The sequence below is a fragment of the Miniopterus natalensis genome, chromosome 15 (assembly GCF_054644295.1).
Source record: "Miniopterus natalensis isolate mMinNat1 chromosome 15, mMinNat1.hap1, whole genome shotgun sequence".
Lineage (NCBI taxonomy): Eukaryota > Metazoa > Chordata > Mammalia > Chiroptera > Miniopteridae > Miniopterus > Miniopterus natalensis.
The window spans coordinates 36,521,428-36,538,636 of NC_142095.1; the positions used below are offsets into that span (position 1 = coordinate 36,521,428).

The 17,209-nt window shown below is 55.1% G+C and overlaps 1 protein-coding gene across 9 annotated transcripts; it reads left to right on the forward strand.

Moving 5' to 3' along the window:
• Nucleotides 1–703: 703 nt before the first annotated feature.
• Nucleotides 704–13,954, forward strand: ITIH3 (inter-alpha-trypsin inhibitor heavy chain 3). 9 transcript variants are annotated; one of them, XM_016210235.2, is made up of 22 exons: nucleotides 704–796; nucleotides 1,451–1,471; nucleotides 2,764–2,930; nucleotides 3,012–3,116; nucleotides 3,373–3,535; nucleotides 4,067–4,180; nucleotides 5,247–5,372; nucleotides 5,669–5,785; nucleotides 6,230–6,398; nucleotides 6,964–7,089; nucleotides 7,388–7,569; nucleotides 8,770–8,955; nucleotides 9,121–9,260; nucleotides 9,901–10,059; nucleotides 10,368–10,381; nucleotides 11,232–11,255; nucleotides 11,493–11,528; nucleotides 11,665–11,778; nucleotides 12,164–12,368; nucleotides 13,040–13,209; nucleotides 13,384–13,495; nucleotides 13,825–13,954. In XM_016210235.2, the coding sequence occupies exons 1-22, from the start codon at nucleotides 704–706 to the stop codon at nucleotides 13,952–13,954; spliced, it is 2,673 nt and encodes an 890-aa protein (XP_016065721.2). The 9 variants fall into 9 exon arrangements, with proteins under 9 accessions (XP_016065721.2, XP_087680787.1, XP_087680785.1 ...); XM_087824661.1 differs by lacking the exon at nucleotides 10,368–10,381 and adding an exon at nucleotides 10,430–10,447 and having other exon boundaries at nucleotides 9,901–10,055; nucleotides 11,244–11,255; XM_087824659.1 differs by lacking the exon at nucleotides 10,368–10,381 and adding an exon at nucleotides 10,732–10,746 and having other exon boundaries at nucleotides 9,901–10,055.
• Nucleotides 13,955–17,209: the final 3,255 nt, after the last annotated feature.

Consider the following 17,209-nt stretch of genomic DNA (forward strand, 5'->3'; position numbering starts at 1 on the left):
ACACAGGGTAACGATGCAGCGAGGTTGCCTGTGCCAGCTAGGAGATGAAAGAGGAAGGCTCTGGAGGAGGGCACTGAGGCTGGCAGAGTTGAGGGATGCGATGTGCAGACCAGGGGAGGGCATGCCAGCGGGCGGAGAGAAAGTTCAGAAAAGCAAGTTGGAGCCAGGTCACAGAGAGAGCTGGACCACCAGACTTGGGGTTTGTCCTTTCCCTGGGGCCATGAGAACCACCGAAGGATAATGAACGAGGGCTTCAGCCATGGAGATCGGAGCCTTTGAGTGATGGGTCTGGTTCTGTGCCCTGGCCGCCTTGAGAAGGGGGTGGCTGTGATCCAGAGGCCATGCCAGTGGTGCGGGCAAGAGGCAACAATGCAGAGAGATGCTGTTTGCTTTAAATGTGACTCCACACCTTGTCACTATTGTCCCCACCCAGAGAGTCCCAGGGCTCACTTGCCAACACACAGCTTCTGCTTGCCCCAGGGTCTCCATGTCCCCCAGCCGCTGGGAGTGAAGTCCCTACACTGTTGACAATACCCACGGGGCCCCCTTGGTTCAGGCAGATCCAGGCCCCGTTACTCCACCCACACCCCAGCTTCCCGGAGAGCCTCCGCCTCCTGCTCCTCCCACCCTGCGCTGTAGGTCACTGACCCTACTGGTCAGCTGGCTTATATAAAGACTGTGGGCCAGGTCTGCGTGCTTAGCAATGGCGTCTGCTCGGTGGCTCTGCGTCATCTTGGCCCTGCTCTCTGGCTTGGTGGCTTCTGGCTTCCCAAGAAGCCCCTCCAGGCTGCTTGAGGTAAGCCTGTCCCCTCTTCACCATCTGGGTCCATCACATGGGCAGAGGTCCCAGCCTGGGTGGTACTCTACATGGGTAGAGGGCTGGGTAGTGAGCTGCAGGGGACAGGACTGAGTGTTGGGAGAACTGGGCTCTAAACTTGCCATTTAACCCTGGGCAAGGCTCTTAAATCTCCCTGGGCCTCTGTTTTCCCACCTGTCAAATGGGTGATGCACAATGAACTGCTCACCTCACTGAGGAGCTATGACAGTCCACATCCGAGAAAAGGGCACAGGCCTCTGGGAAGGGCTGGGCTGAGCCCTGTGCTGTGCAGTGGTGGCGGGGTTCTCTGAGAGGAGGCATCACGGACCTGAGGTGCAGGGAAAGGCAGAGTGAGTCGGGGTATATGGAGCAGGGGAAGAGCTCCGGGTTTGATTCTCCCTGCCCTGCTCGCCTGGGTAGCCTGGAGACCTGTCTTCTCCAGATCTCAGTTTCCCCATCTATTCAGAGCCCTTCCTACTCTGACATGTGGCTCCTGGTGGGTCCTATGTCCAGAAGCCCTTCAAGGTATATGGGGGGGGCACCACTGAACCCTGACCTCAGCCAAGAGCCCGTCCCCTAGCCACAGTGGCCTTGCCCTTGTCCTGAGCCCTGTGTTTGTCTTTGTTTTTGCAGAAACGGAGCCTCCAGGAAGAGGTGAGGACTTTCACCAGGGGTGGGGTGAGGTGAGGTAGGGCAGGATGGAGCTGCTTGCCCAAGACCTGAAGAGGTGGGCCGTAACAGCAGGCCCCGCACAGCTGACAAATAGGTCACAGCCCCCTGCCCTGGCAGACCTTCATGTGACTCAAGGCCCCAGGAAAGGGTGCGACAACCATGCCCTCTTGGACCTCACCGCATGCAGCTCAGGACGGTCACTCCACCAGTCCTTCCTTCTACAAACACTTACCAAGCAGTTGCCTGTACTAGGCTGGGCTGGGGACACAGTGAATGGTCCCATCACACCCTCACGGAGCATCTTTATATCCACGTTTAACCCAGATGTCTCCCTAGAGCCTCCCTCAGTCCAACCCCCCTCCCCGTGGGAAAGAGGGTATTGGGGTCATGAAGTCTTGCCCCACACACTCCTCTCAGCACTGGAAATAAGAAATAAGTGCCTGTTTGGGAGATAGAATCAAGCGATTACCAAAGGGCACAGTAGGATGGAGTGTGATCTTTCTAAGTGGAAGCGTGAGAGGGAACAGGAAGAGCTAGGACAGGCCTCTGACCCCACTGGGTCACAGGTGCAGGCACCTGGCTTGGCTGGAGCACCTTGAGTGGAGGAGGCAGGACCTGCCTGGAGGACCTCAGAGCCATGGGAAACACTGTCCTGAGGACAATGGGGAGCATAGGAGGGTTCTCAGGGGGAGGGGAACAGGGTCAGGTTTGTCTTTTTACAAGATCTCGCTGGCTACAAGCTGCGTGGAAACAGATTATAGAGTTAAGGAGGCAGAGCAGGGCCCCTCACCCCTCCCGGCTTTGTTCCTCCCCCCTCCAGCTCTTCTTGGCACACCGTGAAGTTTCTTTTCATGGTGCAAAACTCCCCTCCCTAAGTGACTTCTTGCTGCTGAGCAACGAGGTAGGCTGAGCTAAGGAACTTGCAGGGCCCAGTGAATGGGAGAACAAAGGCTGACTCAGACAAGGCCTCTGTCCCCCAAGGAGCCCCTGATCTCCCAGGGGAGAGGTGCTCAGAAAGGCCAGCGCCTGCCCGAGGGCATCGGGACCGCCCGGGCGCCCGTCATTAGAACAGTGGTGGGCAACTGAACATGGGGATGGAGGAGGCCACCCAGGCTTCCAACACAGTGACTGGGACAATGGAGGGGTCACTTACCAGGCAGGGCCCTTGGGAATCTGTAAAGGGAGCTTGAAAGAGGAGTAGCCAGGTTGAAGACCTGGTTTCCCAGTGGCCCAGGCTGGCAGGTCACCACTGATTGCCATCCCCTCTCCCACAGAAGGTTGAAGACATAGAGGTCTACAGTACCAAGATCAGCTGCAAGGTGACCTCCCGCTTTGCTCACAATGTTGTCACCACGAGGGCTGTCAACCGGGCAGATTCTGCCAAGGAGGTTTCCTTTGACGTGGAGCTACCCAAGACAGCTTTCATCACCAACTTCACCCTGTGAGTGTCCCCATGGCTGCTGACTCTGGGCTCTGGAGGGGAGTCTGGACCAGCATGAGCCCCCCAACTCTTTCCCTGCAGGACCATCGATGGTGTCACCTACCCTGGGAATGTCAAGGAGAAGGAAGTCGCTAAGAAGCAGTATGAAAAGGCCGTGTCCCAGGGCAAGACAGCTGGTTTGGTCAAGTAAGTATGGACCCCCAGACCTTGGGGAGAATGTCTGGTCTGCAAGGGATGCAAACAACAATGGCAGCAGTTATCATTATTATTATTATTGCAAAATGTGTCCATAATTCTCACATTGTCCCATTTTGAGGTTGACGCAACTGGGGCTTGGACTCGGTAGGTGTCTCCCCCAAGGGGCTGGCACTTGAACCCAAGGCCCAGGATGGGTGGGGTTGTGCAGTCTGTAGGGCAGTCATTGCCTTGCACCCCCATTCAGGGCCTCTGGGCGGAAGTTGGAGAAATTCACAGTGTCGGTCAACGTGGCTGCGGGCAGCAAGGTCACCTTCGAGCTAACGTATGAAGAGCTGCTGAAGAGGCACAAGGGCAAGTACGAGATGTACCTGAAGGTCCAGCCCAAACAACTGGTCAAGGACTTTGAGGTAATCGAGCACCCCCGCAGGCCCTGCTGAAGCTGCAGGGGACAGGATGGGGATTGGGGAAGGGCCCCTGGGGCAGAGCTCGGAGCAAGGTGAAGAACACAGAAGTCTGGGCTTCACCACTTGGCTGAGAGAGCTGGGGGAATGACCATGTTTCTGGCCACAGCGGCTGGGCAAAGGGGAGGAGGCTGGGCTAGACCCACCTAGATCCTTGGACGCTGGGCCCTTAGGGGCAACATCACAAAGTGTCTCTGTATAGCTAGTAACTGGTTATGTGGGTGCTTTACCTACATCAGATCTGAAACCCAAAGTAAACAATTTAGTGGTGGAAATTGGATACCATCTGGCAGGCGGTAGGAGAGCTTTGGGGTCAGAGTACCATTGATGGGCCCTTCTGGCCATTTTCTTGGTGGGAGACATCAGGAATGGCTGTCACAGAGTTGTCCCAGAAGCCGGTCCCTACACCATGACTGTCCTGGAGGCTGGCCTCCGCATTGCCACTGAGTAACATCTTCTTACCTTTGGACATTTCAGATCAACGTAGACATCTTCGAGCCCCAGGGCATTAGCACTCTGGATGCTGAAGCCTCATTCATCACCAATGACCTCCTGGGAAGTGCCCTCACCAAGTCCTTCTCAGGGAAGAAGGTGGTATAGATGCCTCTCAGGCCTGGGGGGCAGGGGCAGGAACACAGACCCTTAGCAGGACCAGTCTGAGCCCTAGGGCTTGGCTGATGCTAGTGAGTGTGTCTGTCGGTAGCCATCACTGTCTCCTTGGCCACCCGGGTCAGGAGTGAGGATGCTGGAGGCTGGGGGCTGCTGCTGACCTGCCAGAGGAACTGACATGCCCCAGCAGCCCTTTCTGAACCCCCCTTCCTTTCTCCTCCAGTTTCAGCAGGGCCCGCAGGGGTGCTTGATTACCTCAAAGTGCTTGACCAGTTGCTTGGGCTGGAACTGGTGGTGGTGGTGGTGGGAACCGTTTATAAAGCCCGTTTTCATTCTACTTTGGGAGGTAGGCAGGGCAGGTTACTGCCCATTTTACAGATAAGGAGACTGAGGTCAGAGGGAGTCATTTAGATCTACTGACTCCACATTGAGGAGTAGAAGATGAAAGGGAACTTTATTCTTGGTGGTTGACTATGATCCCCAAGGCCCCTGGCTATTCTAGGGTCTTGCTGGTCATGGGCTGTAATGCATAAATGTTTACATGAATAGCAAACCTCAATCATTCAGGACTTCTAGGGCGAGGCCCAAGGAGCACACACTCAGAGGGCTGCTGGCTTCTGCAGGGCAATGCTCCTGCCCTAGGCCCTCTCCCACCTCCCTGCTCTGCTTCCTTCCCCCTCCCCCTCCTCTTGGCACCAACACATACCACCCAACATGAAGTTCCTTTTCATGGTGCAAAACTCCCCTCCCTAAGTGGCTTCTCAGTGCTGAATGCCAAGTAGGCTGAGCTAACGGACTTAGCTGAACAGGGAAAGACAAAAGCTGAATCAGACAAGTCCGCTGCCCTCCAAGGTGCCCTGATCTCCAAGGGGAGAGAGGTGCTCAGAAAGGCCAGTGTATGTTGATGGTGGCAGGACTGCCCAGGTGTCTACCTCGGGGCTTCTCCCTATGAGAGCTATGCCTCACCCCTCAAGGTAACCCTGGGCTGAGGCCTGAAGTGGGCACGCCCTGGCAAAGCTGAGCAAGGCCCTCTATTTCCCTCCCTTAGGGCCAAGTGTCCTTTAAGCCCAGCTTGGACCAACAGCGCTCATGCCCAACCTGTACAGACTCCCTCCTCAAAGGAGATTTCACCATCACCTACGATGTGAACAGAGAGTCTCCGGCCAACGTGCAGGTACCTCCCTAGTGGCTTCTTTAGGCTGGTCGATTCCACATCACAGTGGAGTGAGGGCTAGTGCAGGAGGGGCAGTGGCTGCATCTAGTGCCATCACCTTGGATCCTCAGTCCAAGGTTGAGTTTCTTGCAGGGCACGGGGGTGGCAGGCCACCCAGAGCCTGTGTGGCACACTCCGGAGGGTGGGAACGGACATCTTCATCTTGGCAAGCTAAATATCTGCTGCTGTTTGCAAGAGTAGCCAATGTGCGGTGGCTAAAGACACATGGGCCTCCAGTCTCTCTCTCCCCTTTGCAGATCGTCAATGGCTACTTTGTGCACTTCTTTGCACCTCAAGGCCTTCCCGTGGTGCCTAAGAACGTGGTCTTCGTGATTGATGTCAGCGGCTCCATGTATGGCCGGAAAATGGAGCAGGTACTCTCCTCCGGGCAAGTGGGGTGAGAGGTGTGGGGGAGAGATTTTTAAAAAAATCCTCACCCAAGGATATGTTTATAGGTTTTTAGAGAGAGGGGAAGAAGGGGAGAGAGAGAGAAACAGCAATTGGCAGCCTCCCGTAGAGGCACTGACTGGGGATCGAACCTGAACCAGAAATCAAACCCACAACCTTTTTGGTGTACGAGACAACACTCCAACCAACTTCAGGGCGACAGTTTGTTTTTTTTAAGTGAACAAAGCAGGTATTTCCAGTGAAAGAAGATGAAGGGGGACAGTAAAAAAGGCACAAAGCGCGTCTCCCCTTTGTTGCAGGTGGCAGGGGCCCCGCCGCCAGCCGCCAGCCACCAGCCAGGGCTGGGAAGACACCAGGTGTCTGGTGCTCCCTCTGCCAGCTTCTTGTCTGCCCGTCTTTCTCTTTCCCAGACAAAGGATGCCCTCCTCAAAATACTGGATGACATGAAAGGGGATGACTACCTGAATTTCATCCTGTTCAGTGGAGATGTGAGCACTTGGAAAGACAACTTAGTTCAAGCCACTCCTGAGAACATCCAAGAGGCCAGGGAGTTTGTGAGGAACATTCGTGACCAAGGAAGTAAGAACAGCGGGGAGTGCAACGCTCCCACTGCTCCCCTCTCGGCCCAAGGGCACAGACTTTGCTGGTCCAGGCCTGGCAGACCCTCGTTGGGGGTAGAGGTAGGAGTAGGGTGGGGGTCCTCAGGCTTGATCTCAGGGCATCTTCTCTGCAGTCTAAGAAAACCCATTTTGTCTGTGTCTAACCCATGATCCTGGTGCTCCACAAATCCCAGCAAGATCTGGCCACAGAGAAATCTTATCATTGACTGTTTCTTGTGGAGAATCATAAGTAATGTCTTTACTGCTGCCCTCTCCTCCCAGTGAGGGGCTGGGAGCCCATCTGACTGTTTTCCAAATTGTTTTTCCAATCACCATGTGCTTCTGTCCCTACAGCAGCCCTGAGAGGCAGGTTTTACCCCCATTTGAAAGAGTAAATCATTCATTCTTCAACTCACTAGTCAGTATTTACTGAGGACCACCAAGTACTGGTGGGCAGGGTCCTTGGGCACATGAGCAGGGCCTAATGTCCCAAGCTCCTCCACCCTGGCCCCCTGAGGACCCACAGAGTGCTCTCTGTGTGCCAGTGACCAACATCAACGACGGGCTGCTGACAGGCATCAGCATGCTGAACAAGGCCCGGGAGGAGCACATAGTCCCGGAGAGGAGCACCTCCATCGTCATCATGCTGACCGACGGGGACGCCAATGTGGGTGAGGCACGCAGCTAGGGCTCTGAAGCAGGACCACAGTGCCTGGCTGCCGCTCTTGGCTCTGTACTCTGCTTGTTACAAGACCTTGGGCAGCTATCCCCAGGCTCCCCCAGGGACTGTGAGCCCAAGGCACGGCCCTGCCTTTCCCTGCCAGAGCTCCCCACCCTCTGCCATGACAAGGACTCATGGCCATGACACCACCAGCTCTGCACCTGCAGGAGCCAGATCTCTTCAGACAGAGCAGGTCCAGAGAGTTGCCAGGGCTGAGGCTAGAGTGTGAACACCCCTTTATCCTGCAGGTGAAAGCAGACCCCAATATATCCAGGAGAACGTGCGGAAGGCCATTGAAGGCAGGTTCCCCTTATATAACCTGGGATTTGGCAACAATCTGAATTATAACTTCCTGGAAAGCATGGCCCTGGAGAACCACGGGTTTGCCCGGCGCATTTATGAGGATTCTGATGCCAACTTGCAGATGCAGGTATGCCTTATCTCATGCTCCTCCAGGAAGGAGGAGCTCACGCCTTCCTCAGGAAGCTGTTGCATCAGGTGATCATTTCAATTATTAGAAAGAACTTCCTCTTAAGTTGAAATCTACCTCTGGTTACCTCTTACCCATCGGCAATGGCTCTGGTTTTGTCATTGGGCTACAAAGAACACATCTGCTCCCTCACAGGATTGCCAGATCGAATATAGGACATCGGTTAAATATGAATTTCTGATTAAAAATGAGTACTTTTTCAGTGTAAGTCTGCCCTAAAGATTGCATAGGACACTGGATTCGTTTGCTGGGAGCTCCATAACAAAGTACTGCAAACTGAGTGGCTTAAACAACAGAAATTTACTGTCTCACAGCTCTGGAGGCTAGAAGTCCAAGATCAAGATGTCTGCAGGGCTGGTTCCTTCTTAGGGCTCTGAGGGGATGATCTTCCAGTCCTCTCTCCTTGGCTTGTAGATGGCCATCTTCTCCCTGTCTCTTCACATCAGATTCTCTCTGTGTGTCCCCTTTTCATAAGGACACCAATCACACTGGATTGGAGTCCACCTCAAAGATCTCATTTTAACTTGGCTACCTCTGTAAAGACCCCCTCCCCAAATAAAGTCACATTTTGAGGTACTAGGGGTAAGGAATTTAGCCTATGCATTTTGGGGGTACACAACACATTCCATAACAGGCATACTTATAACAAAAATTAACTTCCTGTTTACTCGACATTCATATTTAACTGCATGGCCTGTATTTTCACTTGTTAAATTTGGCAACCCCAGCCCTTCCTGGCGCAGGTGACTGGATCTCCGCCTCTGCAGTGGACCCCTGCACCTCACCCCCACCTGCTCCCACCCCACCCCACCTCACCCCACCTTCTCTAGCCATCCTCTCCTCTGGTCCCCCTCTGCTTCTCACTTTCATTCCAACAGACATTCCTTGAGTGCTTTCTATGTGCAAGAACTCTGCCTTCACCTCTTGTATTCTTCCCAATCTCTGCCTGGGGGAGGGGGACTCCCACACACTGAAGGGCACAGCCAGGGCCACGTAGAAGTGGAGACCAGGCTAGGCCTGGTCCAGCCTGTGGGGCTCGACAACCTTCAGCGGCAGCAGTGAGAACCCTCCCACACTGTCCTCTCCATGCCCGCCTGCCCTGGTGGCCTGAGATGACCAGGTCCCCTCTCTGGAATCCAGGGCTTCTATGAGGAGGTGGCCAACCCGCTGCTGATGGGAGTGGAGGTGGAGTACCCTGAGAATGCTATCCTGGACCTCACCAGGAACACTTACCAGCACTTCTATGATGGCTCTGAGATCGTGGTGGCTGGGCGCCTCATGGATATTGACATGAACAACTTTAAGGCGGATGTAAAGGGCCAGGGGGTGAGCTGGGCTGGGGCCTGGATATGGGCGGGGGCTGGGGGATCAAGCACCAATGGAGCCTGTGCCTCCCGGCTGATGGGCCTGCAGTGGCAGCCTCCGGACCTGGCCCACCTGGCTCCAGGCCATCATTCCTTAAGCCTTTACCTTCTCCCACCCCTGCCCCAGGCTGTCAATGACCTGACCTTCACGGAGGAGGTGGACCTGAAGGAGATGGAGAAGGCCCTGAAGGAGCAAGACTACATTTTTGGGAACTACATCGAGCGGCTCTGGGCCTACCTCACCATTGAGCAGCTGCTGGAGAAACGGTGACCCTGGTCCATCCCTCACATAGCTGGGTCCCACACCAGGCCCCCGGAACTGCCCGAGCACCTCCCTGTTCCTGCCCGTGGCTCTGCTCTGGGGGTACCCAAGAGGAAAAAGACTGGGCCATACCCCCAGAAGTGCGCCCCACACACACCCAGCTGCTCTGCCCTCTTTCCCCCCAGCCCCTTGGAATGTTTTCCGGGGCAGAGCCCAGCCTGACGTTGGGGGCAGTGACGGAGAGGCTGAGACTGGACCCGGTCCTCAGTCCCCAGGGGGCAGAGCCTGGGCCCATTTGACAGGCCATGCCAGCCTTCTTTTAGGTAGGACTAGCCTGTGAAGCTCCTGGTACAGGGCCTGGGACCTGCTGAGCACTCGTCATGACAGGCGGTTGTAGTGGCCATTTCGAGCCCCTTATATTTTATAGATGGGGAAACTGAGGCCCCCTCAGAGTGGAAGCACAGCCTGTCCATCTATCCCAGGGAGCTGGAGAACCAGGTTTTACTGAGCGCTAATGGGCTCTACCCTGGGGAGAGGGGGTCCCAGGCTGCCTCCGGGGCTCTTGGTCTGGTGCTGAGTCAGAGCAGAGGAGGCGGGCAGGGAGCTGAGCTCTGGTTGACCCTCTCACCACACCCCTCCCTACAGCAAGAACGCCCATGGAGATGAGAAGGAGAACCTCACAGCCCAGGCCCTGGACCTGTCCCTCAAGTACCACTTTGTGACTCCACTGACCTCAATGGTGGTGACTAAGCCTGAGGACAGTGACAACCAGATGGCCATTGCTGACAAGCCTGGTGAAGGTGGGCACAGAGAGTGAAGGCTGGAAGTTGGAGGCCTTCCTCTAGGACCTGGGCCTTGGGTGCCCTGACGGGCCAGGCTGGGAAGCCCAGCTGCACTGAAGAGCAGCTGGTCCAGGGGGCACTGAAGGAAAACTGGCCGAGGGCTGGGGAGGGTGTTGGGAGGGAGTGAAGCCATCAGCATGGACAAGGGCTGTGAGGTGAATAAGAGCCTCTGAGTCTCTAAAGGGATATGAGTAAAGGGGCGAGTGCCCTGCCCAGGGTCATTTCCAGGAGGGACTTAGGCTGCAACAGGGAAGGGCTCAGTCAGACAAGCAGCAGCACTCCCGGCCTTATAGTTGGGCCCTGAGCATGCGCCTGGGGATTGTGAGAGGAAGAGGCCCTGAGAGCCGGAGGCTGGGACCAGGCCTACTCACCATACCCCAAGAGCGGAGTCCTGAGTATCCCCACAACTGGGCACAGGGGGTGGGGGTGTTGACATTGGGAGGCATGGGAGGCAAAGAGCTGGTCCAGGCCAGGCCAGGAGCTCCTAGTTCCAGGGGACACCCAGTGGGAGCACAGCTGGCTGCTGGGAGGCCCACAGCCTGGGGCTGGTTAGACAGGCAGCAGGCTGATGACATTGGCCCAGACCCCAGGAGCCTGTGGCTTCTAACACATCCCTCAAATTCTTCCCTCACAGGTCCTGGTGATACAGGTGAGCTTCAGCCAGCAGCTGGGTGGGTGTCCGAGGAGGGTAAAAGAGAGAACCAAGGAGGCCCTTTCAAGCACACTGGGGAGCTTCTCTAGCTTCTGCTTGCCTGCCTTGCCTCGATCAATACAGGTTGTTTTACCCAGCAGCACATTTGGACCGGGTCACTGCTTTCCCCTCAGAATAGCCCTGTCAAATGTAGTCACTGATGTGTATGTGTGCGATGAGTGTGTGTGTACGTGAGTGTTACTACCAAGGACAACAAACAGCTGTGAAATTACAGCCATATTACCACCAGTCCTAGAAAGAAGTTCCCTTGGCATGCCCCCATTTCTACAGCCTCAGCCCAAGGGTCCCATCCCTGCCCTCTATCTGTCAGTGTTGGGATTTCACTGAGTACCGGTAGTCCCAAGACAGGCAGAAGGCATGGGGGTTGGGGAGACGGAGCCCTAGACCCCACTCACCCCTGCTCTTTGGCTGCTTTTTTTCAGTGATCCCCTCAGTGGCCTACCTGAGTGAGTACACACTGCCGCCGCAGCCCCCTGCCCAAGCACAGCCCCGCACGCTCCCCGCTGGTCTTCCTAAGTCAGCTCTCTGGGACAGGCAGACGGCTGGACCCTGAAGGGATGCGGGTGGGGGTGGGGGGTGTTGAGAGCATTAGGAGCAGGACAGGGAGGGGCATGAATCAAACTCAGGGTGGGTTTCCAGGCCTGCTTTGTTCAGTTCAGCCCTCTCCCCCTTTGTGTCCACAGACACCTACCAGTCTCCTTATCAACCCTCCTACTATGGTGAGTTCCCCAGCTCCTCCTGCAGCAAGGCTCAGGGCCCAGGGCCCAGCACCTCCTGCCTGTCTAGAGGGTGAGGGGAGGCCCCCAGAACAGTGAGAGGCCCCAGGACTCAGACGCTTCTCTGATGTGCCCTCAGTGGATGGGGACCCCCACTTCATCATCAACATCCCAGGGAAAGATGATGCGATCTGCTTCAACATTGATGAAGACCCAGGAACAGTACTACGCATCATTCAGGACCCCATCACAGGTGGGGGCTGCAGGCTGGGGCTAGGGCCAAGGGCTCTTCCTGGGAAGGCCTGGAGACCCCTGGGTAGGCACACGGACCAGGTCCTCACTGTGCCCATAATGCACCCATCTTTATATGTGGATTACATGCCTGTATCTGGGGAATAGTTTTTCCTTGAACAATACTCCCTGGCCCAGGCAAGGGACAGGACCATAATGTGGGCCCTCAGCTGCCAGCGTGACCCAAGAATATCTAGGAATAGATTGGGTTTGCTCTGAAGTTTTGGTCTCTTCTTGGGATCCCCTCTCTGCTACCTCTCAGCAAGTCTGGCTGAGGGGGAAGGCACATCCTTAAAGGCCAGCTGATCAGATCTTGTTGATCTCTTACTGCCCCATGCCTCTGGCAGGCCTCACAGTTAATGGGCAGATCATTGGTGACAAGAGAAGCAACTCCAACTCCAAGACCGGAAAGACTTACTTTGGCAAACTGGGCATTGCCAATGCTCATATGGACTTCCGGATAGAGGTGACTCCAGAGAAGATTACCCTGTGGAGTGGGGCTGCACAGAGCACTTTCAGCTGGCTGGACACGGTCACGGTCACACAGGATCGGTAAGCCCCACTATTGGGCCTCTGAGGGGCACTGTGGTCCGATGATCTGAGGAGGCCTGAAGGATTTGAAGAAATCCCAGGACAGAAGATCTATAAGGGGCCACAGGGAAGGCTGTGCCCTAGGGGAGGATGACCATGATAGACCCCAGCCAACCCCCAGGGCCCGTCAGAGCCAGAATTGGTAGCTGGACAGTTCATACGGCTGACCCGGAGGGAAGGGCTAGATGGATGGAAAATATTAGGTAGAAATCGCAATCCGGTAATAACAAGAATCCTATTTGCATCTCCTCTGGCTAAACTTACTAGTTCCCAAACTGCTTAGCCTCTCCTATGTCTTTAGGTTACCCAGAACCTGTTGGGCAGGGCAGGAGTATTACTCCCAGAGGCCCAAAAGGGGGTAGGACCTGCCCAAGTCCACACAGGAAGCCAGTGGCTGAGCTGGGACTCCATCCCAGGCCTCCAGATTCCCAGGACAGCCCCTTTCCTGCTTATGGAGGAGCAGGATGCACTCAGTGGAGGCACAGTTGGCACGCATGACACGTCTTTTCTCCAACACCCGAGATAGTTTCCGGAGCCTGTGTGCTCTCAGGTGCCCCTGCTGAGATGTCCTTGATTCAGATGCCAGGTGTCATGGCCACTGTGCCCCTTGCTGCCCTCCTCTTCTGTCCCAGGCTCTCCGTGATGATCAACAGGAAGAACATGGTGGTGTCCTTTGGAGAGGGGATTACCTTTGTGGTGGTTCTGCACCAGGTGTGGAAGAAAAATCCCGTCCGCTTTGACTACCTGGGATTTTATGTGGTGGACAGTCACCGGATGTCAGCACTGACTCACGGGCTGCTGGGTATGGAACGTTCAAGCTTCAGGCTATGCACAGGGCAGAGGGAAAAGCCACGTGAAAGGCCGTCCCCACCCCAGACCCCGCACGCAGCACCCTTTGCCTTAACCCTGGAAGGCCAGTGGCCATGTTTCCTGGGGCCGTGGCAGGGGCTGACAGTGTGAATGCTTTTATTCCCAGGACAATTCTTCAGCTTCTTTGATTTTAGAGTGTCTGACCTCCGCCCAGGCGCTGATCCCATGAAGCCAGATGCCACAATGGTGGTAAAGAAGCATCGGCTGACAGTCACCAGGTGAAGGGCTCACCTGACATCCTCACCATGCCCAGTAACAAGCCAGGGGGAAAGAGCCCTCTCTGCCTACACACGTCGGCCCAGCAGGCTCTTGTCTTCTGTGGGGTGCCCTCATTTCCCTCTGGGCTCTTGGCCCCTCTAGGCCTCTCCAAATCAGGAAAAGGCCAAACTCAGCAGCACCCTAGAAGGAGCCATTGTGCAACCTCGTTCTTGCCCAGAGCTCTGGACTCCTAGAATTGGCAACGTCACACCCTTTTCCAACCTTAGGTCCATAGCATAGCAGCCATCCGCCTACCCTGTGCATCACAGCAGCTCTCTCCTTTCTCCAGGGGCTTCCAGAAAGACTACAGGAAGGATGTCAACAATGGCACGCTGGTGAAGTGCTGGTTCGTCCACAACAACGGCTATGGGCTGATTGATGGGGTCCACAGCGACTACATTGTCTCCAGCCTGTTCTGAGATGGCGGCCCAGCTGGCCTGGCATCTGGGACAGGGGCACAGAGCCAGGCCTGAGGGAGGGCTTCAACAATAAAGGCCAAGGTGGAGACCAGACCGCTGCCATCCTCTGCATGCCTCTCTGAGCCCCTGCTCTGGGGAACACCAGCCGGGACCTGAGGCAGCTCAAAGGAGGGGCTGCCTGCTAGGAAGGCAACTTCCTGGGCCTCCCCAGCAATGCAGCTGAAAGACAGGGCTGGTTGGGGTAGCGGAGTCCAATGTATGATGGTTGGGGAAGGAAAAAAAAAGAATTGACTCTGAAGCAAAGGGTCTCTGAGAAGTTGGGAAGGGCTGAGTGGATTTCAGAGTCCAAAAGGGTCGTAAGAAAAGTCAGGGGTCCTGGCTTAGGACCTTCTATCAGGACCTTCAGGCCTGGAGGTCCTTCTATGACTGAGAAGCAGTGTTCCAGGGAAGACACAGCCTGCAGCTAATTGTAGATGTCATCCATCCACCCACCCTCCCACTATCCATCCATCCACCAACCACCCATCCTTTCAGCAGATAAACCCAACATTCTGGGCTAGGATCAGAGGGCACACAGCTTAGTGATCCATTTCTGTTTGCATGGGTGCTTCAAATTTGGCTTCAGCTGGACTGGGGATCCCTGGGATCCTCCAATCACACCCCATTCCAGGGTGACCACCTGCTATACCCTCACAAGTCCTGGGTGAGGTGAGAGGTCAGACTGGTTCCTGGACTAGGGGCTCTGAGAGCCTCTCCCACCTGAACAACTGCAACTGTCCCTTCCTGAGTTTCCCTGTGTCCAGAGAGAGGTTTCTACAGAGCAGAACCAATCACTGCTCCCTGCCTAAAACCCTGTCAGTGACATCTCCCATCCATTGGTCCTGGGACAAAGACAAAAGTCCTTCCTATGGCTTCTCAGCTTCATCAACTCCATACACCTGCGTTGTTCCTTACTTTCTGGGTTCTAGACACACAGACTGCTTCCAGTTCTGCAAACATAACCCCTCCTACCCCAGATCCTTTGCCTTTGCTGTTCTCTCTGCCCGGGGGGCTAAGGGTGTGCTGGGTAGAGGATAACCCACTGAAGGAAACAGTGGGCAGCTCTGCTCAGTGGCACAGCAAGGGACACAATAAGGCTGGAGGAGGTTAGTCAGATTGGGAAGGATCATGGATGCCAGTAGGGGTGGAGATGGGATCTGGTCGTGGGTCACGAGGAGGTTTTCCTACCTCCCACTCCAGGGGCCCCTCTGGATTTCCTAGGGACACCAGCCTGGTGTCCTGAAGAGGGTATTTGGGGGCAGTCCAGGAGGAAACATTTATCATCAGAGGAGACACCCACCCCCCTGCCCCAGGAGTCTACGAGGGGCAACTTGTGGACTGGCGCTGTTGCTGCTCCAGGGAGAAGGTCACATGAGACATGACTCCAGAGTGAATGTGGCAGGTGTCCAAGCTAGGCTGGCAAAAAGGGCCCAGGCCCGGGAAGGGACATCCTAAAGTAGGCAAGCCCTGCCACCCATTCCATCCAAGGTGGGCTGAGGAGCCATGTGGCTTTAAACCAGCATCCTGAGGTCAGTTTTCACATCTGTGAAATGGGGAGAGAGATCAGGTCAGAGGGAGGGTGTGAAGAGGCATCATCATATGGTTTCTGGTCCTCCTGAAGTTCCTGCCTCTGTCCTGCTGCTCCAGCTAGCAGCACAGCCCAGCAGGCTGGCAGAAAGGCAGAGGAGGCTCACAGCCCAAATCTGCCCCTTCCCCCCCTCAGCACAGTCAGGGAAGCTCTCTAAGCAGGCCAACTCCAGGCAGATTGTTTTCCCCCCAGTCCCACGTCACTCTGGCTGTGTCTGTCCCTGTCTACAGCCTCTGATGGCTCCCCTGGCTTTCAGGATAGAAGTCATGCCTCATGGCAAGGTGTACACAGCCAGTGCTGGCCTGGCCCTGCTCCTCCACCTCTCCAGCACCCCCTCCTCATCAACCCCACCCCCCAAACTGAATGCACAATGTCCTGGCTCTAGGCCTGGTGTCCTTGCCTTCCTTTTCTACTAGGCTGACATGTCTTTATTCTTCAAAACTCAACCCCAACCATGCCACTTCCAGGAAACCTTCCCTGATATTCCCCAGGTAGAACAAGGTGACCCCCTCTGAACTCCTTGAAGCACCTGGTCATTCTCTGAGTGACAGCTGTCACAACAGGCACTGTGTCTGTCATGGTGCTCAATGTATCCACAGCACTCTGCCCAGGGCCTGGCCTGAGAAGGTGCTGGAAAGCACTCAGTGAATAAAACAATGAAGGGCATGGACCTACTTCTAATTGTTCACAGAGGACACCTGCTGGGCCAGAAAGTCACCCACAACCCCTATGCTCTTATACAAATTCTACAGCCCAGCCCAGGTGATGGTGTCCCAGAGGGACAAGTTTGGGGTGGACACCCCTCTCTCACCTTGGTATGTATTTTAGAGCTAGCCCCACAGCAAGTCCGACACAGCCCCCAAGGCTGCTCCCTTTCTCACAGCAACTTAGCCTGAGGCTCTTGCCAGCCAACCAGGCTTGCCGGAGAGGCAGACGGAGAGTGTTCCCTAGCATTTGGCAAACCTGCTGCTGGAGCCCCTCCCACTGGCCTCCGCTGACCCTGCTAGAAAGACTCACTCAGTAAACACCCTGCAGAGCTCAAGAGCTGGGAAAAGAATGTTTTCCCTGATGATCTGGTTTGCTTCCTCTTAGCAAGCAAATGAGCTCATTTTCTGCTTTCCTCTGGCTGCCAGGACGCTCAGCAAAGCTCTGTGCTGCTGGGCTTCCCTACGTGGGTGTCACTCATCTAACGCTCCTCCTGCTCGGCTCTTCTCTTACTCTCATGGTTTTGGTTTTATTCTCTTTATGATTTTTACTTGTAAGACAAAGATTTATCATTTTTTAAAGAACTACGTGGAGTAATTATAAATGGGTTTTGTTTTGAATTTTTTTAATTAAATATATATAGTTTTAATCCTCACTTAAGGATATGCTCTTTTATTGATGTTTTGAGAGAGAGAGGAAGGGAGAGAGAGAGACATCGATGTGAGAGAGAAACATCAATCAGTTGCCTCCTGCATGCACCCCAACTGGAGATGGAACCCACAACCCAGGCATGTGCCCTGACCGGGGATCGAACCTGCAACCTTTTGGTGTACGGGGTGACGCTCCAACCAACTGAGCCGCCTGGCCAGGGCTATAATGCTTTTTCAGTATGCTTTGCCTGTGCAGGAATTGGGAGGAATCTT

Excerpts from the sequence above, each read along its gene's own strand:
- ITIH3 (XM_016210235.2), top strand. The coding sequence starts at position 704 with ATGGCGTCTGCTCGGTGGCTCTGCGTCATCTTGGCCCTGCTCTCTGGC. Across the intron at positions 7,570-8,769 it reads ATGCCAACTTGCAGATGCAG|GGCTTCTATGAGGAGGTGGC; the intron begins GTATGCCTTATC and ends TCTGGAATCCAG. Across the intron at positions 12,369-13,039 it reads GTCACGGTCACACAGGATCG|GCTCTCCGTGATGATCAACA; the intron begins GTAAGCCCCACT and ends CTTCTGTCCCAG.